Below are 23,261 nucleotides of genomic sequence, written 5' to 3' on the forward strand. Positions count from 1 at the left end.
ATGCCATAGATTATTGCTCAGAATTTAAAACAAAAAGAGGGAGAGGGATGGTTACTAATAGTATGTCTTGGCTTCTTACCTGCCTGTATTGTGAAAAGTGTCCTCTTTAAAAGCTTGATAACTATCTTGTGAACAATGATAGTGCCCTAGCTTATAGCCTGAGTGTGATAGAGGAGCACTACATTGTTTTTTTTTAAATTGCTTGAGAGATTATACTATGCAAAACTTCTCAGCAAAGGAGGTGCATAAGTGTAATGAACTTACAAGATGAGGGCAAGTTTAATTTTTTTTCTTCTGATATGCAGCATAGTTGGTGTACAAATAATATAGTGCTGGTAAGCTGTACTTATCTGAAATGTGTGTAGGTTTGAAGTAGATGTTTGACGTATATTTTGGTGAATCTTGGTGCTATGCTTTAAGGCAATGTCTCTTTCTGCCTTTCCTTCCTCTCTCAAGGCAGTTGACTTTGCAGCAAAGTCAGTGGGTGGAAGGTGGTATGATGGTGCCTTGGTCACACAAGCGCGAAGCCCATATCTTGGTGTATGCTGTCAGTGAAGGTCTCTGTGAGCTTAGACATCAGGCCAAGCTGGAGTGATTGAGGTGTAAACATATTCTCTCCTGCCGACTTCTGGTGATGTAGTAGTACCTCTGATACAGGGACATAACAGAAAAATAAGAGAGTGGGTTACTTTGTATAACCTGTGCAGCAAGAGGAACTAGAATATACCTATGAGAGCCTTTATTGGGTTCACAGTTATGGGATTTTCCTTCTGTCTTCTGAATTTACTTTGGGGGGAATTTTCTCAAGGAAGTCTGCAAATGTCTTCTGGTAAATTTGATACTATTTCTATCCAGTTAATTTTTTTAATGATGTCTACACTCAGCAGGTAGCAGGATGTAACTTGTATAGACAGTAGGATGCATTTAGTCCTTCATTAATTTCAGAAGAGGTAGAGTAACTGCAGATTATGCTTTTGTGTTCCAATTTATCATCATAGTGTTTCTTCTGAAAACCTAATTACTAAATATCTTTGTAAATTGAATCCAGTAAAAAGTGTCTTCTAATGCTAATGTAGTAAATAGCATTTGGCTATTAACTGATTAATGTATAACTTTAAAACCTGCATAAATGGTATCATTGGGAAAAGCACAAATCTTTGATATAAGTGTATCAATGCAGCATGGACTCATTTGTACAGCGTTTTCCAGTATATAAATGTAAACAAGAATAGGGATTTTAATTTTTTTATTCATGCTTAAAAATCTGTCAGATTTCTCATTTAAATGCTATGCACATAATAGTTCAATAGGGAGGCTGGGATTCTTTGCTCCCTAGCTAGTTGTTTAATGGATCTCAAACTTTAGGTGTAAGATGGTGTGCAGAAAGCATGTGTACAGAGTTATGTGTGTGTTGGTTTTTTGGAGAAAGGGAACAGCTGCCTCTGCATAGTTCCAGATTCTCATAATTGTACAGAGCTGCTTTGAATTTTCTGTTAAGATCAGCTCCTATGTTTTTATAAAAGCTGCATGGCAGATTTCAAAAGTCTTTGAATCTCTGGGCCAAAGAGGTAAGTAAAGCACTAATCGAGAGGAGACCAAAACTTTAGTTGCAGACCGTGGCTCATGACTCGGAGCATCTGTGGGTGTAGCTTGGTCTGTTTGTGGGTAAGAGAATTGTTGCTCCCTCTGGAATCCTCCCTTTCTGTCCAAGTCAGGATTTTTAAGGTTCGGGGGGGGTGGTGTTTTTCCTTCTCCCTTCTTCTCCTTTATCATCTGAGACAGTTTCCTCCAGTCTTTTTCCCTTCCCTGCTCTAAGGAAAATTTTCCAGATGAGTCTGGTCTCTTCCAGTTGTAGGTGCCTATCAGGTTGTCCATCTTTTGTCTCAGGATTCATCTACAGGGTCTCAGTTAGTAGATAGATCTGTTTCCCTCTACACCCCCTGCAAAGTATTAATCTGTATCTTCACATAGCTTTAGTTGGTTAGGTGCTGTTAAATAGTGTCCTTAATGGGCTGCATGGGCAGAGCAGATATAGAAGTCACTACTGCAAAAGGAGGGTGGTACAGCTGTTTCTCTGTTCCTCTTGCGGCTTTCTTCATGTTGGCTAGTGTTCATATAAATTTCCTGTGCACCACTGTAGCTCAGCAGCCTAGCATAAGCTACCCTAGCAAAAGTGCTTTATGGTTCTTGGTCACTTATTGTTGAATCACACGATGAAAAGCTCAGCAAACACCAGAGCTGATGCAGAGCTAGAAGTGGGACCATGCTGTGAGAGCATGGGGCAGAGGCTACAGGGAGAAGGAAGAAGCAAAAGCTCCCCTTTTTGACAGCAGTGAGTTTCCTGTTGATTTAGCTGTCTGAGGCATTGATTTAACTTGCCAAAATTAATTATTTCTGAGAACTGTGTGTAGATAGTGGTCCTTGAGAACTAAGCAGTAGCTGGATGAAGTAATTATCTTTTAATTATACCCATAGCTTTTGTTAATGTAAGAATGAGATGGTTTTGATTTGTATCTTTCTGCTTAAGGCATAAACATGTTCCCCTTTCATCCTAACTAAGAAACATATGTAACTTTTTATGAGTGGTGTTGGTTGGTTGGGAGAGTTGGTGTTTATTCTAATCACAGGAACCCTGAGGTTATGATGCTATTATAAATATGTTTATATTGTTTAAATGTTGTCCAAAATAATTGAGGTGAAAAATAGCTGGAAAAGCCCTTGTTGTGGCAAGTCATCTAGATAAGAAACTCCAAAGATTTGCTTTTCTAGGGAAGGTCCTGACCTTTTTTTTTAAAAAAAAAAAAAAGCTTCCCTGTCTAATGAAGGCTGTATCACTAATGCTAGGGGTAAGGCACGGCTGTTCAGAGGCTTTGCTGTACTCATCAATCATTTCTCCCACTTGTGCTATGGAGGGAGGTGCTGCATGACACTGCTATGTAAGTTATGGTGGTGTTTTTTGGTTTGTTGCTGGTTTGGGTTTTTTTTTTTTCTTTCTCATACAGCTACTTTTATAACAGGGTTTTTGAATTCACATTGATCTTATACAAAGCTCAGCTCTCCCAAAGGAAAAACTGGTGAATTGAGGATTCCCCTTAAGTAGGCAGTACAGCTTCTGAAAGGGGTAATACTAGTTCAGTCTTTTGTAGTAAATGTAATTGTTTAGTGCAAAGCATCTTTTATGTATTTTCCCACTTCCTGATATTTCCTCTTTGGGGAAGATTATTCTTAATACTGCTTCAAAGAGAACAGAAGTAGGTAAACCCAACATTGATTCTTCTCAGTTTAATGGAACAGAGCATAAATAGTACAGAAAAGAACCTACTGCTGGAGATCTCTGAATGACTTGTGGCAAGCCTCACTGGGAGTTTAGCAGCGACTGATTTTTGACTGTCAGGTTAGGAGGGCAGCCTAACCTGACAGTCATAATCATACTAAAGATTAGGTAGGTGGACATTGTCCACAACAAGAGATACTCTTTACACCTGTGCAAGATTTCTGTTGAAATATCTGGTGACTGGAAGCTTGTTTAAGTAAATCTTCACATTACCTCTGCACTGGCAGCGTATCCACTTTGCGTGTTGAATATGGATTTTATTTTTTTTTCTCCCCCCACCCACACCCCGGCCTTATAATTCAGTGTCCTGTCCTGAATTTAATTGATACTGGTTATTTTGACAGCTCTTCCTAGGGTCTTTTGACAACAGTGATATCAGCAATAACTTTAATGAAGAGCAAAAAAATCGCCTTCTGTTTTTTACCTTGCTTTTAAAAGAGTGGATTTCTTCTGTCATGGACAGAGCAAAGCTTCCTATGTCCATCAACAACAACAAGGAGGAGGAGGTGGAAGTCTTGATGCCTGTTAGGGAAATTGGATTGAGTAGAGCCTGTTCCCAGAAATACCCTCACTCATTACAAGTCAATTTAGCAGGTCTGCATATGATGGTTTTCAGGTCAGAACCTGAAACAAAGGATCCAACATTTTCCATGTGTCATTCAAGACGCTTCTGTCATAAAACTCAGGAATGGCTTTGCTTGATGTAGTCTTTTTTTATCACTTGTCCTCTAGGTTGTACAAAAGAAAGCAGTAAGAGCACAGCATTGACAGTTTTATGATTTTCTCAGTGAGAAGCATATGCCTGTAGACATATGCTAAGACAGGCTAAGAAAGTTGGGGCTGTTCAGCCTGGAGAAGAGAAGGCTGCGTGGAGACCTCAGAGCAGCCTTCCAGTATCTGAAGTTAATACAAGGATGCTGGGGAAGGACTCTTCATCAGGGACTGTAGCGATGGAACAAGGAGTAATGGGTTTAAACAGGGGAAGTTCAGGTTAGATGCAAGGAAAAAGTTCTTTACTGTGAGGGTGGTGAGGCACTGGAATGGGTTGCTCAAAGAAGTGGAAAATCTCCATCCCTGGCAGTGTTCAAGGTCAGGCTGAACAGAGGCTTGGGAGACATGGTCTAGTGCGAGGTGTCCCTGCTCATGGTAGGGGTCTCGGAACTAGATGATCTTAAGGTCCTTTCCAACACAAACTAGTCAATGATTCTATGTAGTACTGGACTTCTATCTTACAGCTGATAACAATTTTCCCCTCGGAATACTTGATTCAGAATAGTTGCCTAGACAAAATGGTTACCACTATTCAGAAAGCGAATTAGTAGAATTTAGGATTAATGGTGGTAATATAGTGTTACCAATATGATGAAGAAGGGGGAGAACATACATTTCAACAATAAGCGCTTAGATGAGAATGGCAATCCTCAAGGTTAAAGAAGTTAAATGTCGCGTGTTATCCTCCACTCTTGCACATAAGTCCTTGTACTTACTGTCTATGGAAGTAGGTACCTATTGTTGTTACCTATAAAAAGAAAATACTAAAATTGAAAGGCTTTTTTCATGAGACCTCTTGCTAGCTGCTTGAATTCTTGCATGCAAAACCAGGTGAAGCTCTATCCCTAATATTTAGTCCTTGCAACTGTTTGGACAATTTTTGGGCAGAAGTATCACGTCCCTCTTATTAAAATCAGCCAATCTGGTTTTGTACTGGTTTATAATGCCATGCAGTCTATGGCCAGTGTTGGGATTTGGTGTAAATCAACTTAATCAGTTTGCTTACTGGAACATTTTTTCTCTGCAGACAGTAGAGTGACTGCTTAGGTCTGCCTTCCTGCTTTCTTCTCCTTTTTCCCATCCTGTAGGGGGGACAAGAAATTAATATCCAAATATATGGGGAGATGAAAGAGGTGGGATTCATAAGGATGGACTGTGATCTGTCCCGCCCATTCAGTCTGTAGCACATAAAATTCCTGAAGTCTTTTCTAAACTTTCACAGATTGGATTAAAGAACTAGAACCAAATTATCTCAGTTACGAAAATTGTCTGAATTTAAGGGAACTTCAGGGATGGAATGTTATCCAGCTACTAGTAACTCACTGTTGTTGGTCACAAACACAAGGTTGCTGTAACCAATTTCAATGAATCTATGGCTGTTATTACTCAAAAAAATCAGGTAAGCAAAGATTTATCTTTATTATGTATGTTTTGCTGTTAAGCTGAAGCACAGGGTTTGTCATTTACTTGTGTGCATGCTGGTAGTTATTCTGGTTGATTCAAAATAGCTGTGTTCTATAAAATAAAAATTCATTTTATGTGAACTGAAACGGCACAGCTTCAGTTCTGTCCTGCTTACTGTAGGTTACATTGCACAAAATCTGCAGGCTTTAAACCTATCTGCAGGTGAAAAATCTGTTCAAAACAAGTTACAGGCTGATTTGAAGTTAGGTTGTTGTAAAAAATATAAGGATGTTTTTCCTGTTCATCAGTTTCCTGGATTGGCATAGGCAAGCAAATTGCATTTGCAGCATGAGTTTTGTGACCATCCATTTTTTTAAAATGGTCTTGCAAAGGGACAGGAGCTCTTAGTGAATTTGATAGAATTAAAGCAAAGCCACTTCAAACTGTTGACTGCAGTTAATACATTTGTGGCTTGGGTAGGGAACAGCAATTAAATTACATTTAATTTCCAAAATTATATTTGCAACTGGACATAAATATTTTGTCTTCAGCCTGTGGGCTCTTCTAACATTTATCTAAATACAATACAAATCGTATGTTAGTTAACTAAATCAAACAGCATCTTTATTCACATCTTACTTACAGTAAAGGTAAATCTGAGCTTCTTCATAAATCTTAAATCGCTATCTGGATTATCTGGGAAAAACAATACTGCATCTCCTTTGTTGCATTTCTGCACCTTTCTGTTTCCTATTTGTTTTTTTTTATGTGTAATGATTTCCATGATTAGGGTCTTTTACAGGCCTGAATCACAGCGCATCTTTTGTCTTCCATGCTCCTTTGCAGCAAGATTTACTAAGTCAAAATGTCTATAGTATCTCATATCTCTTATCAACCTGTATGTTTGTTCAGATCTAGAAAAGTAATTGTAGCCAGGCTTTAATCTCACCTGCAGGAAACCTGGAAGTCTGTGGGCCATTATGCTGCTTCATGCCATCACAGTCTTCTCAGTTGTACTGAGGGAGTAGTTCAGCATGACAAGGTGTTCTCCTTGGAGTTACCTTTTGTTTGCTATTAGATGTCTGTTGTTGCCTACCACTCAAATGCATGTTTCCTTTGGGTGGTGATACTACTTATTTCTCAGAAGAGCAAATCTGAGAAGGGAAGGTGGAACATTGTCAGTTTTGCAGAAATTTGTAAATCCTCATTCAAGGGCAGTTACTTTGTTGAATAAAATTGTTTTCTGTAATTCAAGTTGGATAAAATATGGATTATGTATTGTGGTTGTAGATCATGAACTATGACTAAGAAAAAAAGCTTTTATGCTAACAGGAATCCATGAGCTTTCATAGCCTATTATTCCTCCACACCTGCTGGGCTGCGTATTTCAAACTGTCTTTTCAAACTCTGCTGGAAGATACCTGCTTGTTTATAGAAACAGTTTCACTAGGAATGCCAACAAAATGGTTATTTTGACTACTTGTTAACTCTGTAGTACAAAAATATCTTGTAAGTCTAATGAAAAATACTGCTGCTAGAGAAAGCAAGTAGATTGAATAAATATGAAAAATGCTGATTTTTTTCATGCTTTTGTTTTCTTGAAATGGTCATTTTAAGTTTTTAGGTATCATCATGTTCTGTCTCCCATCCCACCCCAAATAAAAGTATCATGTATTTTTCCTTTGACTTTTAGGCATTCGAAAGGGATGCTCTTGCTGATTCAAGGCAACACAGTTCTGTCCAGGGCTCTACACTGGGGATAAGGACATGGGACTCCTCCTGCCAGATTCCAGATGGTTCATTACAACTGACATCTTGGTTGACAACTGTGAAAAGGAACTTTGGATTATTTTATTTTATTTTTGTGGGAGACCACAATCTCCAAACTGTAGGACATATCAGGTACTAAATCAGATACTTACTTAGACTTCTCCGTGATGTTATTTGGTTGTTATTTGTTTTCTATGAAGGACCTTAAGCATTCAGATCTTACTATTTTTATTTTAAGAAATGGAAAATTCTTGGGTTTAGATCTTGCACTGTAGGTGAATAATCATGAAAAGTTACATTTTTTTAGGGAAAATTTGGGGTGGTTCTATTATAGCTTTAATCATTAGTTATCTTTATATAGCATTTAAAATTAATATTTTGAATTATAATTACTGATGATGGTTGTTATTATCCTAATTACCAAAGCTGTCTTTTTCTTTCATCTTTGTTGCTTTTGGGAGAGTGCTTAATTTCATTATGACTAGTTCTGCATGTAACAGGTAGGATAGTTCCTGCATTCAGAACTTGTGCTGTGGTTACCTGGCAACTATGAAACTTAAAAGTTTTGATGAAATTTATGAATATTTGTACACTTGGTGCATTATGATTCATATGTTTACTTTTAAAATCTGTATGTAATTATCTTTCAAATGAGAAAAGCTTCTCTTGTTTCTCTTGGAACCTAGTTTGATTTAGAGTATCTGAATGTTTAGGTGTTTATTTTAAAACATGGAAGGGAAAATCTGTGTTATCCTGTAGTGTAGCTCTTAGTTCTCTTTTGTATAGATGTCTGTTGTTACAAGCCTCTTGATAAAAGTGGTTAAAAAGAAAATGATCACTTGCTCCTTCTGATACAAGGCAGAAAAATACATCGTAACAGAAAGGGGAATCCTGTTTGCAGCAAAATCATGTTTTTTCTGGGTACTGTTTAGGTATGCTTTGTTTTAATTAATTCCTTTTTTTTCTTTGTCCTAAAGGTTCCGTGTTTCTTGTAGAATTTTAAAATAACCTTTTCTAATGAGGATGTCTGATATTCTTACTGTAAAAGATGAAACTGATGCAATGAAGGGTTCAGAAGCTGAATTTAAAGATACAGACCCAATTGAAAACCTTATAAAATCAGGAAGTCAGGAGCAGATTCAAGCAGAAAAGGATGAAAATTGTCCTGATAGCAAAAACAGTATGCCGGTAAGAAGCTTTTCACTTTATTTTCAACTAGTATATCATGTTAAATGAGTCTGTGTCTTGTTCTCCCTTTTCATGATTCTTCTTATGTATTTCTTTGGTACAGGTCAGGAAAACTTGACCTATTTTTGGGAAACAAGTTGTATGATTATTGTTTCCTCTCCTTTGCCTCATTTCTCTGTAAATACGAGAGTTGGGAATTTTTAATTGTTTGAAGTAGATGGGTGGTTTTCATGTGAAGCAGATAATTTGTCCATATTGGTGTTTTCCTAAGTGCACACGTGAAGTTGAGTCTTTGCAGCAGAACAAGGGGAAAACTTGGTGTTCATGTTCCTTTTGCTGTTGCTGTGTCTTGACTGAGTTTAAGAGGCTGGACATGTTCGTGATACTCTATATAGTACTAGTGTGATTTGATCAAAATGCTGAAATGTTGAGTGCTGCTTGTATGAACAAAGCACTACAGCACAGCTCAGCATGCTGCCCTGAGTAGGGGTGATCAGTCTAGGCCTCTTGAGCCATGTGCAGCTTACAGGTGGCTTAGGTGTAACTTTTACAGCAAAGCTGTGCAGCATGAGGTTAAAGTAATCAGATGTGTGTAATCTAAATCCCCAGGTGTCAGAGGAATCAAGTCAGTAGAGTTCCTGAGCCAGTAGGTTTGGGTCCTGCCCTGGCCACCAGCAGGGGGTTGACCCTCATTCTGCTTACATTAATGGCAGAGTGAGCTGGTGAGCTATCATCTCATCTTGGCTACTGCCTTGTACTCCCTGTACCTTCTGTTTTCCTCCATTCTTCACTGCTTGACAATTTTGGTACATCATTTATTAGGTAGGAAAGTTTAGGCAGTCTTTATGCATACACTGAAGAGCTCATGCATATAAATGAGTGCCGTTTGTGAGGTGGGAGATGGACCTATAAAAAAACTGTGGCATGGGAATTTCAAGTGAGAAGGAGCCAGGGTGAATAGTATGGAAATATCTTGTGTTAAAGGAGAACACACCAATAAGGGTGGGTTAAGAATTTATGGCAGTGGATTTGATATCCCTGAGATTTGGTTGCACATTTAGCATATATGCTCAAGAGTCCTGAAGGGCAGATCTCATTCACATAGTGCAAACTAGCTAACTCCTTGTCAGAGGCTGCCTGCTTGGTCATTGAAGACTGCAAGTGTCTTAGATGAGGAGTTAAGGAAAACAACTGAAACTTTCTGGCACAACTGAAAAAATGGGTCAAATTTCTAATAGAAAACAGAAGCTTGTGTTTGACAAAAAGTAGTTTTCTATAGGAATTTTGCGTCTAAGAGTTAGCAATAAACAATTTTATGATAAAAATCCCAGTTGGGATATAGGGTATGGCAGTATTCTCTTCTGGGTTACAAAAACAGGACAGTACTTTATTAGATCCGTGTTATTAAGAACTGAGTAAAAGGTTCTTCTGGGAGTAGTTTTATTCGAGACTAACAATTCGGTATTCCATTGAGTGAAGTAAGCCGTATGTGCTATGTTAAATTGCTTCCAAATAAATCTTGTAGACCACTGTAATAACAATAGAGTTTTACACTTTAATGTCTGCTGGCTTTATTAAGGCTGGCATCTGTGTAAAAAGATAATTTTATGGAAAAAATAAATCCTTAAAATGAAATAATTCTCCTGTAACTTATGAGAAATAACTGCTACTGAAACACTGGTAGATGTTATATGGTATTTTCTTTAATCAATGAAATATTCTAGTAGTGAGCCTTAAAAATTAATTTAAGGTTTATTTATTTTCATATAGTTTAGTAACTGGGAATATCTCATTCACACTTTCTCATTCAAGAAATCTCATTCAGTGGATTTTAGTGCTGAAACTTCTATGAGACTCAAGTGACAAATCTGCCTTCCTGCAAACAAATGTTGCTGTATAGTTAGGCCTAGTGTAGAGAAATGAATCTGTTGGTGCTGTCACTGGCTGTGGGGTTTGGCAAGGGGGTCGGTTGCTTGGTTTTTTCTTGGACAGGAGTAACAGCTGGTGGCTGGAATAACTACCTATCATATGCAAGATGAACAACTGTGTAATGAAAGCTGTTTGATGGAGACAGCTTTACTGTCTTTGTTTAGTGTTTGTATGAGTGTAGTGTCCAGGAGTCTCCATCAGAATTGGGATGCTGCTTTTACACAAGTAGTGTAATTAAAACCCAAGTTTGTAGGTTGTGGATGCTGATTTCCAGAGTGCTAGGATGACAGTTACAAAGTGGAACCTTGCTACGCCCTCTGCAACAGTTGAAGTCAGTTAATGTCACTTGTACTGTGGTAGCCGCTAGTGCAAATAAGTATGTCATATTCAAGGCTTTTTCATTGAAAAGCATGTTTTATGCTAAAATATGAAACAAATTTTGGCCTGTCGATAGTAAACAAAATGTCTGAGAACGGAGTAGTCAGCAAGTTTTTTAACTAATGGACGATTACATAGTTTGGCTAGTGAAGTTTCACTGAGTGTAATACTATTCATTAAGTGCAGGTTAAGTGTTACTGTAGAGGTGAGGAAAAAGAGCAAAGAATTTGCTGAGAAATGTTAGAGAAGATTATAAGAAGCTTATTGGAGTGTTGTTCTTTTCTTTACTAATTGAGTATATCAGAGGGTAGGTTGGGGGATTTGATTTTGGCTTTCCTAACTTGTAGCTAATTACTTAAGTTTCATACCTATTGGCAAACTACAGTAATATTTCAGAGTACAGTTATCACTTGATTTCTAACTTCTTAACAGCCAGTAAGAAACAGACTTCGATATTTTCTCTTTCTAAACCTGTCATGGTTTGAATTTGGGTGCATTCCTGGATCTTCACAGTTCCAGAAACTGGTGATTATATTTTGAAATGTAACTGTGGCCCTAAATTCCAGATTATTTTGAAATGATGTGCATTAGTAACATATTTGCTATTGCATACACTGTTGGAGGTACAATGTAAATGAGAAAAAAATACCTTCTTAGAGTATATGGCTAGCACTCCCAATTTTTTTAGGCAGTGATAATACTTCATCCACTATAAGAACTGCTGTAACAAAGTTAATGTGTCAGGAAATATTGGGGTGGGGGAAAAAAAACCAAAACAAAGCCTAAATTTATCTTACAGGATAGTGCCTTTTACTCATTATTATGGAAGTTTTTTGTTTGGTTTTGGGGTGGTTTTTTTTTTTTTTTGCTTGCTTTTAACCAAAAAATATTTAAAATCTCCATGACAATGCATGTTGGCTTATGTGTAATCCAACAAAGGAGGTTTGTTCTTATTCTACAGTTCATGTATGGGGTTGAGGGAAAAAATTTTAGTTTTAAATACTGTCATCTCTGCACTGAAAATAACTGTTAGTAAGTAGATACAAGGTCTTTGATGGGATGATGATTGCCAAGGCAGTAAAAAACTGAGAGAAAGCAAGCTGTGTATTACTGCATATCAGGAAAAGAGCTTGCAAGCTGTGGAGACTAAAACAAAATACCACCAACAAAAAAATCTTCATAGAAGGATGGAGGCAGGTGCATGAATGCAAGAGTTGTATGCATCCACTGTATGATAAGGGTAAGGTAAATGTTGTATAAAGTGAGTATAATTCTGTTGTGGGTTTATGCTACTCAATCAGATATCCCTGTCCTTTGGGTGAATTAGATTATTTTTTTTTTTCCTTGGCAGCTAGACATTTCTCTTTCTACAAGTTTCTTCCCACCATACTAGCACAAACTTTTGTTTTCTCTCTGTCTTCCACAGCTTGAGTTCTCTGAAGCCTATCCCCAGCTGTTTTGGTCTTGTCAGGATTTCCTTGTCTTTGTCTCAAAAATATGTGACTGTTATGTCTTGCCTGTCCTCTGAAATGTCCAAACAGTACTTTGGAAATTGATATAGTACCTTCTCACAAAACCTTTCACACTTCTAAGTCTGCCATCTTGTGCCCGACCTGTTTTTATCCAAATTGTTTAGACAGCCTAGTGATGATAGAGGAAGGCATGTAACAGCACCAGACACTTTGTATTTAATTTGTGATCTGTGGAGGTAATTGGGAAAAAATAGGCTGATATCCCTACTGTAAGCCTGATATATATGATTATATGTATTTGGTAAACTCTTATCTTAATTCCCTTTTTTTTCTAAGTAGAGGTGAAGCATACTTGGTGGTCTTAAAAGTTGTGGTGTGGTTTTGGGGTTGTGGTTTTGGGGGGGGGAGAGGGTGTGTTTTGTTGTGGGCTTGGTTTTGGGGTTTTGTGGGGTTTTTTGTTTGTTGGGTTTTTTTGTTGGTTTTTTCTTTTTAAATCCTGATAATTTGCATCACACAATTGTTGCTTTTAAACACTGTCTTGAAATCATGCCCATAATGACTTTAAATGGGGCATAAATTTATTTTTAATCTTGCTTTCATTAATACAGTGTATTCTCAAGTCAGTAGAAGTCCAAGAGCTGCAAGTATGAATAAATTGGTTAATTTGCCTTTACAAAGGATTACATATTCAAAAGTTGTTATAAGTTCTTTTTCACAAATGGGGGATATAAATTCTGTAGGAGCAAAACATATTAAGTACAGAGAAATTAGGACAGAACTAAAATTCACGGACCTGAAAAGAAAGAAAAATGTGCATTAACAGCTACAACATAGGTTGACTACCTATTGTCCTGGAATTCCAGTAGAAATGTAGTTATCTTCAGTCAGCATGGTTTTGCCTGAGAAAGGAACTGTGCCCACTCATCTTCAAGCTTCCTGAGTTTTTGAGTGCACTTACTGTTAATAGTACAGGTCTTCAGGTTTTGTATGTCCTGGCACAGGCCTTAAATCACATGCCTTTGCTTACATTAGCTGTCCCTCCAGGCCAGCCACACTAGATTTATTCCAGTGCTGCTTACCTGTCACGTGTGTGGTGCTTATTCCTCACCTGGATGTGTGGGGGCTTGTGTTTCAGGTTTTAACATCCTTAAAGTCCTACAGGAAAGCAAGGAATCCACATCTATCAAAGGATTGCTTTACAAGGCAGTTGTTTCTAGATAACAAGTCTTAATATGATGGGTGGGATGATACTTGTGTTGGGTTAGCTTTCTAACCTGGAAACAGAACTGTAATTCTGCAAGCAAAGTGGAAGATGAGATACAAAACACTTAAAGGAACGTACCACCAAACTTGTCCTATCGTGATTGAAATCTAAAAACCACATTACTTTTAAACCTTCTTATAAAGAATTCAGGTTTAATATTAGATCATTTCAGGTTCAATAGCTCAAATTTTGAGGCATTTACTTCATTTTAGCTGGCATGAACAAGCATACTTAGGTTTTGGCTGCAATGGATTCTTGAGACTTTAGTAAGCTGAGGAGGAGGTACAGGTTTCGTACAGATCTTAATTAAATTTAGTTATGACATGGTTCCTCTTCCCAGCAACAATCTCTTCTCTACTGTGGGTGTTGTTTTCTTTTAATCACTCTTGAAAATTTTAAATATATGTCTTACCTAATTAGTTAGCTGTAACGTATGTGTAAAGCTTTGGTTAATGTATTAGAAATTCTGTTTGGCAAGTTTTTTGCCAAATGTACATTCTTTTGCATGTTGTTCTCACGGTGAACTGAGGACTCCATTGGCAGTGCTGATTTGATTTTATGTTTACACTACTTGATTTGAACCCACCTAAGATAATTGATGCTGGAGTAATTGATACAGGGCTGGGAAATCATCCAGTTCTTGAAAATTTAGTAGCTTAGTATAGCAGAAACATTACCAGAGATATGCAGAATGCCAGCTTTCAATATGCAATGTATGCTTTCGGTATAGCTGATAGAAAAAGAAGTAGTATTTTGCAGGTTAACAGCAAAACTCAAAGTCTCAAAGTTCCAGGTGTGAAAACATTTGAACTGTCTTTGCTGCTCAAAATCTCAGCAAGCTTCCTTTAAGAAAACTAATGATGAGTTCAGTTACTTTTTAGTATTGCTATTTAAAATCCTGTTACGTAGTGAAATGAGCTTAAATGAGCTTCCCTTCTGCCGCTCTTCAGCTAAGCTGATGCAACATCCCAAAAAAGACTTTTGGCACTTGAGGAAAATCAGAGAAATAGCACTTCTTCTGCCTTTACATGGTAGAACCCTTTGGTATAGGTTAGATGTTCTTTTCAGCAATATGTATGTCCTGGTAAGAAATTCAGGTACTAGACAGACATCTGCTTCCCTGAGCCTAGGGCAATGAGGGCTCTTCATGGAGTTTTCAAATGGAGTTTTTGTTTAGTTTCCTTCTGAAAGGACACCCCTTTCAGAAAGGAGGAAATATTGTCCATTAAATGAGATTTGAAAGTGTATTACCAATGTTACTTTTTCTTTAGAAACATTAGGCCTGTGCTCAGTAAAACCAGCTCTGTTAAAGGCTTTTCTATCCGCCAGTTCCACAGTGAAACCAATACTTAAACTGTGTTATGCCACTGTAAGTGTTTCTGCTCCTGTGTAACTGTCACAAAGCATTTAGTTAATTTCATCTGTATGTTTTAACATTCTTAAGATAGGTCATCTGCTCCCTGGTAAAGGCAATGCCCTTTTCTTTTTTTTCCTTCCCTCACCTCACCCCCTTTTATTTTTTGAGATAGGTTTCAGGGATAGGAAGAAAAAAGTCATGTCATTAGGAAATTAGGACACGAGAATTGAAAATGTAGGAGCTGGCAGAGAGAATAAACTGCTTGGGTCTTACTGAACAAGAATAATGCTTGTTTCTTGTTAAATTCCTGTAATATTTATTGTTGATAAATGAAGAAGAGAAATTGAGGACGAGCACGATGAAATTGGAAGACAGTATAATCCGTCAGCCAAAAGCACCTGCTGTTCCTTCCACAGATTTGACCATCATGTTAGTAGTAACTGTTAAAGTTTTCTCTTATACAAACTTTTGCATTAATAAAACTGTACTATTAAGTTTAATATAAACCTTTTCTGTTGTGCCTATCATTCAGCGGCCAGTGCAGTCTTTTGGACAGACAGCAAAAAGGTCGAAGGTATGGTAGACTTGTGTGCTGGCATGCTGAGGAAGCCCTTCATGCTTGATGGAGCTTTGTTACTTTGTGAAAAGTGCCTTTAGTTTTATTTTTTGGCATCAAAGCTTTGTTTTATTCTGTTGGATTTTTGTCTTGCCTAGTTGTCTGCTTTTGTGGTTTGCCTTTATATTTTTGGTGGCTTTTTATTGTTATGGAGAGAAACACTTTCCCAAAGATTTTATTTACTTTTCATTAGATGTGCTCTATTGTGCTGACAGTGCTGTCAAAAGCTGCAATTGCTTGGGTAGTTTTGTCCTAGAGGAAATTACTTATTCTTTTGAAAATATTAAAAATGCTGTTTTCAGCCATTTTGTTTTACATAAGATGAATGGAAAAATAATGGCTTATGGTATATTTATATAATTTTTTATAAGCCATAGGTTTTAATTTTACATACTTTTCTTCAGTCAAACACAAAGTTAAAGTTAGTTCGGAGCCTTGCTGTATGTGAAGAATATCCACCACCTCCTACAGCTGAAATATCACAGGACCTCCAGGTAAAAATCATGTTACTGAAGTATCTGAAACAATTTTGAAGTAGCATTGTTCGAAAGAAGATCTTCTGGGTACTCTTTAAATATTGAGACACCATATGAGTTTAACTTTTTTTTTTTTTTTTTTTTAAATACAGCTTTAATAGAGATGATAATGTCAGATGAAGAATTTGCTGCTTTGTTTTTCTGAGCTATAATGGTTAATATCTGGGGAACAGGAAGAGGGGTTTTGTCGTTTTAACTTTCTAGTGTTACAGCGCACTTGAAGCAGTCTTAAACTGCAGTCTGTCATCAGACAAAAAAAATGATTAATATTCAGCATAATTTATCAGCTTTTTGTATTTAGAAAATGTAAACAGTTGTAAGTTCTGGTGTTTTAACTGAATTCCTGCATATTAACCATACTTGCTGGTAGTTCTATTAACACATGCCTGAAGTATGTCTGAAGACTAATCAGTTAAGATGATAGAATGCACTTAAAGAAGCTCCTAAATGCTGGACAAAGTATGTAAAAATATTTTGGAGAATTTATAGCAAAATCTGGCTTTCCTGACCTGACCTTCATTACCAGTCTGCATTTTATAGCAAAATACTGTTACTGTGTTTAGTTCTATGTATGAATGAGGACATCAAAATGCTTTTCATTTTTTCACTCCTAACATAAGTGAAATGGTTCTCAGTGGTTTACTCATAAATGACGTTGACTTATTTTGCTAATATCTGAAGAGCATCTAAAATGTCTTTTTATGCAAAGTCTCACTATGCTTAACAAGCAGAAGGAACCAGTAGAATAGTAGGGTGTGAGGGGGTTTTGCTGGGGGACTGGTAGTTCAGTGTTGAGGAGGGAGGGAGGATGAGAACACATGTAGGTTTTGGTCAAGCTAATTAAAATCTTGTTTAACAAAAAACGCTAACAAAACAGAAACCACAAAAAAACCCCAAAAAAACAAAACAACATTTTATTTGGGGAAAACTGAGAAAACAGTATTTTTTGTAATTTCTTACTAATATACCAGTATTTGAAGAGTTGACTAGAAAAATTCTGAAATGGGGCCTGCTAATTTGCTGAAAATTTTAAGTCTTATGTTGGTGTAGACTACAGAGTAACAGGTTAAAAGACAACAGAAAAGCTGATGCTATTTAAAATTATTTCAACCCCGTTGTAATGCTTTGCGTTAGATTAACAAAACTGACTGAGAGATCTAGTTCAGGCATAGTTGTTTAGTCTGAAGCAGTAGGTTTAACGTTTTCAGACGCTGTATCTAACTGCAGGAAGAGAATCCTGTTTTGTTCAGGCAGTTCATCTGCAGTGTATTTCAAACATTTTTAAAAGCCTCCAGTACTGTACAACACCATGTATTTAATGGTTTAAAATCAGACATTTATAATAAGCATTCTCTGCAGATGGCATTTGTTACCATGTCCTCTGGGAATCTATCCTTAACTGTGTACTGCAAGGTTCCTCTTGGAAGGAATTATTGCAGTGGTAAAAGAGATAGAATGGCCAGTTCTACAGAACGAAATGAATTATATGATAATCTCAGTTTGAACAAAAGAAATACCATAAACCAGACTGTATATTAAAAACCAAAATTAGATCTAGGTGCGTGGTTTTGTGGTTTTTTTTTTTTTTTTTAATAGTTTTTTTTTCCTTCAGAAACACTAATCTAGAAAAAAATGGCTTAGGAATCCCAATAGCTGTGCGAATGTTTGAGAGAACAAGTTTAATTCTTCCCTGTAGAGTGGAGAAATGCATGTTGAAGAGGAGAGTTAGAAGTTGGAATTTGTTACAAGTCCCGATGCTGTAATGTGCATCCTATGGGACACAGGTCTTCCATGACCCTCTGTAACGACTTCTACAGGCAATTTCTTCACCTGTTTTGCTTTCTGTCCCAGCAAATCTGTTGGAATGGTATGGAAGATTTCTTCTGTAAGCATGCATCGACTGCTGGCTGCTTTGAGCCCCACACTTAGAAGTGCAAAGTGTGCGCATTAATTGTGGTTGGGACATGTGGGCAGTCCAGTAGGTAGGTGAAGTGAGAGACTGTCTTGCACAGCCCTCACTGGCAGCATGAAAGTAACCTCTGTGATTGCTTCCCCTTGCTGGAAAAGTCACTGCTCTGTTGTATCAGTGATTGCAAGTGAAAAATAGCTCCCAGTTTTGTGTTAATATTTAAAGTGGATTTTAAGAGGTAGAAAAAAAATTAAGTTCAGGGTAATGGCTGATGATAATACTTGAAGAATCCCAATTTTCAGTGATTAGGCTATAATGAAAGCGGTTGACAGACCAGAGATACTGTCTCAAGCAGAATAATTTATTTTCCAATATACTTGTTTATATTTTCTTGAGCAATTGCAATATGAAGAAAGATGGTTTCTTACTGAGAAACCTAGGTAAGAGCTCACAAATTTTTCAGCTGTAATTGTTAAAAAGCACTGGCAGCCCTTTTCTGAAAGATGCTATGAAAGTTACAAGCTAGTTGGTTTATTGCAGGAGGGAGAACTACCTGATTTACTTGATCTCTGTAAATACACTAACTTTTTATGCTTTTGCTGTCTTTTGTCTAAATATTAGCTGCTGGGGTTGTTCTGATTCCACATACTCTAATATGAAGTACGAGCACTAACAAAGGATGGTCCATTTCAGCTCTTTTTAAGGCACGGCTGTCATCATATGAATGACAGTTTTTATTACGGGTAACAAGTAAATAAACTTTCAAAACATTTAACAACTACTTCTTTAGCAAAATAAAAAAGCCAAAGGAGGGGGAGTAGGGGGAGAAGACCAGGGTTTAGATTATACTGACTTGTGTAAATTCAAGTTGTTGATTTTAGAGATTGCTGGTAAAAAGCCAAGACCCCAGGACATAGGACCTTTGAGTAATACTCTTTAATGTTTCCTGACTCTTACCTTTTTCTCAAGTGTTTTAAGCTGGAGGAATATATTGGGTTTTGGTGGTTTGGGGGTGGTTTTGCTTTTTGTTTGGCTTTTTCTTGTTTAATCACGATTTGGTGACAATTTCTTTGGCTACAATGGGGGATTCAGATAGGTGATTAAATCAGTATGTCAGCAGAGACCCACAACAAACAGAGTGGTATTAAAAGAATTTTAGGGGAATAAAGTTAAAGGATTTTTCAGCAGCTTTCCAGTCAAGTAGGTCATATTTAATTAGATTCTACAATTTTTATAGCATGAAATCACAAGAAAGTGCCCTTTGGTACACAGTTCTGTTGTATCACACTTTGAAGCAGAATTGGTGGTAGTAGAAGAACTGGCTGTTCAGATGGCTATTCCTTTTTTAGCTCTTGTTGAGAAAAGAAGTAGGAAAATGATTACTTGCTGAAATTCTTTGACGAAACTATCGCTGTATGCTTTTACCTCAGATGAGTTTAGAATATGTAGTCAAGCAATTTTCTAGTGAAGTAAAATTGGACTATAAAAATTTCCTAAACTTACAGATAGTTTTGTTGAGTATTGTAAAATGGAAAATAACGCATTGGTGGATTCAAGTCAGAAAAAAATTCTTAAGACATATATTTCTTTTTCAGATAACTTATGCACCTACTGGGTGAACAGTAGGTACAATGCAGTTTGCAGTGACAAGTAAATTGCACATTTGATTTATATTCAGGTTCATGACTTGAGGGATGTTAAGATTTGGTTTGGACTCGAAGGTTTGTAGCCAAGAGAATTCTTAATACTAGGAAAGAATTACACAGTAGAGTTCCTTATTAGTGATAGGTAATGTTTTTTATCAGACTTGGTTATAGATAATCTCATAAAAGCTGAGAAGCCTTCACACTTGAGATGTTTTGGAGTGTGTTCATGAATTCATAAGTTTAATTAGAACATCTAATGTAGGGGAAAAATCATAATGACAGTGAGAGCTAATATAACTCCCCCCCCCCTTTGAAAAAGTTATTATTCAAAAATCGCATATTAAAAGTAGTTTTTAACAACAGCTTCACTTGTATAGGGTTGCCATTGTCCAGCTCTGAAAGGACCAAGATAGAGCAGTTTGGTGTGCTAGAGCAGGGAGGAGAATTACTGCAGGTTGTGCAAGGATGTGTTTGCATGTGAAACTGTCTTTAGCCTTGGTGAATCCTGGCTATATTTAACTCTGGCCAGCTTACACAAGTGAGATCAAGTCTGTGGAATGACACATGAGGAGAAGCTTAGAGTGGGTGCCTGGGTGTGGGTAAGAATAGGTTTGAACAAAGAGCAGGTACTTGCATGGGAAAGGGTTAGCTGCAGGACAGAAAAGTTATAGGCAGGAATGGATGAGGAGCAGGTTTTTGGGGTTGGGAAGGATCAGATGTTTAGAGACAGGAGGGTTACAGCATCAACTCAGTTGGTACCTGGGGGAGCAAAGCTGATATTTGAGGGAATTAAAGATAAAAGTAATGGGGAAGTCTCACTCTTTCAGGACTTTGCCACTCCTCTTGGAGTCCTTCAGACACATGGTGTCTCCATTTCCCCCTATCCTTCTCTGGTTTTGCTGTTGGAAATATATTAGATCTTCACTGACAGTTTTGTTAGAGGCATGAAAAACAAATGAGAGTCTTCCATTCTTTAAGGGACTATTACATTGCTATAATTTCAAAGGGAAGCTCTTTTTTCTTTGTTTGGGAAAGAGGTTTTAGCATTGTTTACTTACTTGTATGAAAACAGAGATTTTGAGATGATTATACATAAAGCTATTCTATCAAAATACACAGGAAGTTAGGAATCTAAGCCTTGATGGCAGTAAGGTTTGCAAATTCTGCCTTGATATATTGAACTGTAAATATTTCCCTATTTTGTGGATCTGGGAATGCTGGTCTGTCTTAGATTGAAACTTTTTTTTTCCTTGGAATAAACCAAATTGAATAATACTTTTATAGTCAAGAACTATGAAGAACGGGGGAAAAAGCATCATGGATGATGAAATACTTAAAAATTTAGAAGCTGCATAAAATTTATACATCTGAAGACCTGGAATATTTTCATACGTGTCAAATAAGATACTTTGGATTAATTTTCAACTAGCATTCAGGGCCTAGAAATGTGTGTAAACTGTCAAATGTGTATTGTACTTTCTATGCCTTCTCTATAGTTTTTGATTTACTGATTAATTTAATTTTGTGGTCACATAAAGTACATGTGGGATGAGAAAGAATATGAAGGCAATTATTTTCCTTATTAATTTATTTTCAGGTAATAAAGTACAGAACAGTTCCCCTGCAGGTATTCCTTGAAATAATTCCCGTGATGACTGATTTTTACTTTTGACAGGAGAAAATTCAGATCCAGTTGTCACAGTCTTTTGAAAAAGAAGAAAAACCTGCAAAAGATGAAACAGAAAAGGAAAAATCCAGTGATAAACTGTCCAGAAAAATGTTATCAAGAGGTTTGCTATCTGTCATTGTGCTTTTACATGTACCATGTAGATAAAGAATATTTAAAGAAAATACAATTTGCTTCCAGGTCATCATTGCATAAACACTGCTTTTTCATTTAGCAAATGAAGCAAATAGATCAGACAATTTTGAGCTGGAGAAGGAACTGGTCCCAGAGGATACGGTGTTTTCAGGGCTTCATCAAACATATATACTGCAGCAAATGCTTTTGCTTTCTCACCTGCGTAGCTATGCAGAGCAGCATAAAAACTATTGTGTTGCCTCAGTTGTGTCCAAGTGTTCTTTGGAAAACTGACTTTACTAGTCAGTAGAAGTTAAGATCTTATTCCTAGACTTTGTTACAAGATTTGAGACTTGAGAATGGCAACTGCCTTTGTACTTTTTGTTTTTTCTTCTGATAGTATTTTTTTTTTTTTAATATAAAATTTTGGGTCACTGGTGGAACTAAATAAGTAAAAATGACAAGTGTTATGTTTTCACCCTAATATTCCTGCATTCTGGATTGAAGATCTATTCTACGCTGATTCTTTTTTTAACTTGAAGACTTTATGGTTTAAGTTGGCAAATCATTGCACAGCTGTTGCTTTAAATAAAGGTTCCAGTATGTTTAGGTAAACATATTAGATCAACCGTGTGTAGGAAACAACTTTAAAGGTGGAATTCTTTTTGAGATAGGTAGCACTTGTGCATCTTGTCCCAGCTGGCAGCCAGGTATCTGTGGAATAAAAAGCACTGGGACTGAGAACTTAAGTGCATTTATAACTCTCAGTCTTTGAAATGATGCCTTAAAGAAATAGGGTGTTCTTTCAGAGCTAACTTGCTCAACCTTTATAGTACATGCCTGCCTTCTAAAATGAAGAGGAAAAAAAACCCCACTACCTCCACCCCAGCCCCCTAACAAAAACACCCAATGTGTTAGGTAATGATGAGGAGTTGAGAGCAAAGTCATAAAATGCCTAAGGTAGAGGTAACTGTTTCACCCAGTATCTCCTCTGGAGGTTAATTACTTTCCAATGCTGGATGTGCCAAAATAGCAAATGATGGAATTTAAGCATCAGTCTTCGAGAAATTATAACTGAATTATTGCTGACTTGCAAGTTAAGAAAATAATTATGTAGTCTTAAAGATGTTTTACCAGACATACCCTTTCCACCACGCCACTCCTCTTCCCCTCCTCAGAATTGAAAGTAGTCCCAAACCGTGAATGCTCTCAAACTTGGTTGGTTTCATTTATACTCTTGGGATAAAGCATGGGCAGAATTGATAGCCTAAGAAGCTTTGCAGATAAAGGAAGTCACTATCATTCTTCTTTAGGGAACTAGAGATTCCCTGTCCTCAGGTGAACTTGGATTTTCTCTAGGAAAGAAGTCAGGTCTCCCTTTTGAAGACTGCACACTTCGGTCACCCAGTTTCCTGCTATGTCAAGAGGCTGCTCTGCCAGTACTATTGCTTCTCATAAAAAAGCCTGCATAGATTCTGTCTCCACTGAATCTTACTTTAATTTGTGAAGCAGTCCCCTCATTGCTAAGAGAAGCTAATTTGCAGTGACTGCTCTCTCTACTGACCACAAAAAGACCTGGAACTGCTAGGAGCTAGGCATAAGTTTAAGCTGTGCCTAACCTGAGGCTAGGTTAACACATAAGTAATTCTTGGAAGAAATTTAGTTCAAAGAATACTGTTAAAACGTCTGTAGCTTAGAATTCTAAGACCTGGAATTCTGAAAGGTGCTCATGTAAGGAAGGATTTGGTGTTAGATCATTTCTTTCAGTGGTGGATTTCAAAGAACACAATGTAACTTTGAATACTATGTTTTACTGAAGCCAGAAAGGAAGCAGAAGGTTGTGAGACTTCTTTCAGGAAACTTCTACATATTATGTTGTGAAAACA

General features: G+C 37.1%; 1 protein-coding gene across 1 annotated transcript in view; it reads left to right on the forward strand.

Moving 5' to 3' along the window:
- The first annotated feature begins 7,224 nt into the window (after nt 1–7,224).
- Nucleotides 7,225–23,261, forward strand: part of R3HDM1 (R3H domain containing 1) — a 51,916-nt gene continuing 35,879 nt past the window's right edge. Inside the window, 5 exon segments of the mRNA XM_010016356.1 lie at nt 7,225–7,411; nt 8,257–8,467; nt 15,400–15,441; nt 15,888–15,977; nt 21,250–21,364. Coding sequence (XP_010014658.1) covers nt 8,297–8,467; nt 15,400–15,441; nt 15,888–15,977; nt 21,250–21,364 — 418 coding nt within the window. The 5' untranslated portion in view covers nt 7,225–7,411; nt 8,257–8,296.

Source organism: Nestor notabilis, unplaced genomic scaffold (genome assembly GCF_000696875.1).
Source record: "Nestor notabilis isolate BGI_N333 unplaced genomic scaffold, ASM69687v1 scaffold10426, whole genome shotgun sequence".
Lineage (NCBI taxonomy): Eukaryota > Metazoa > Chordata > Aves > Psittaciformes > Psittacidae > Nestor > Nestor notabilis.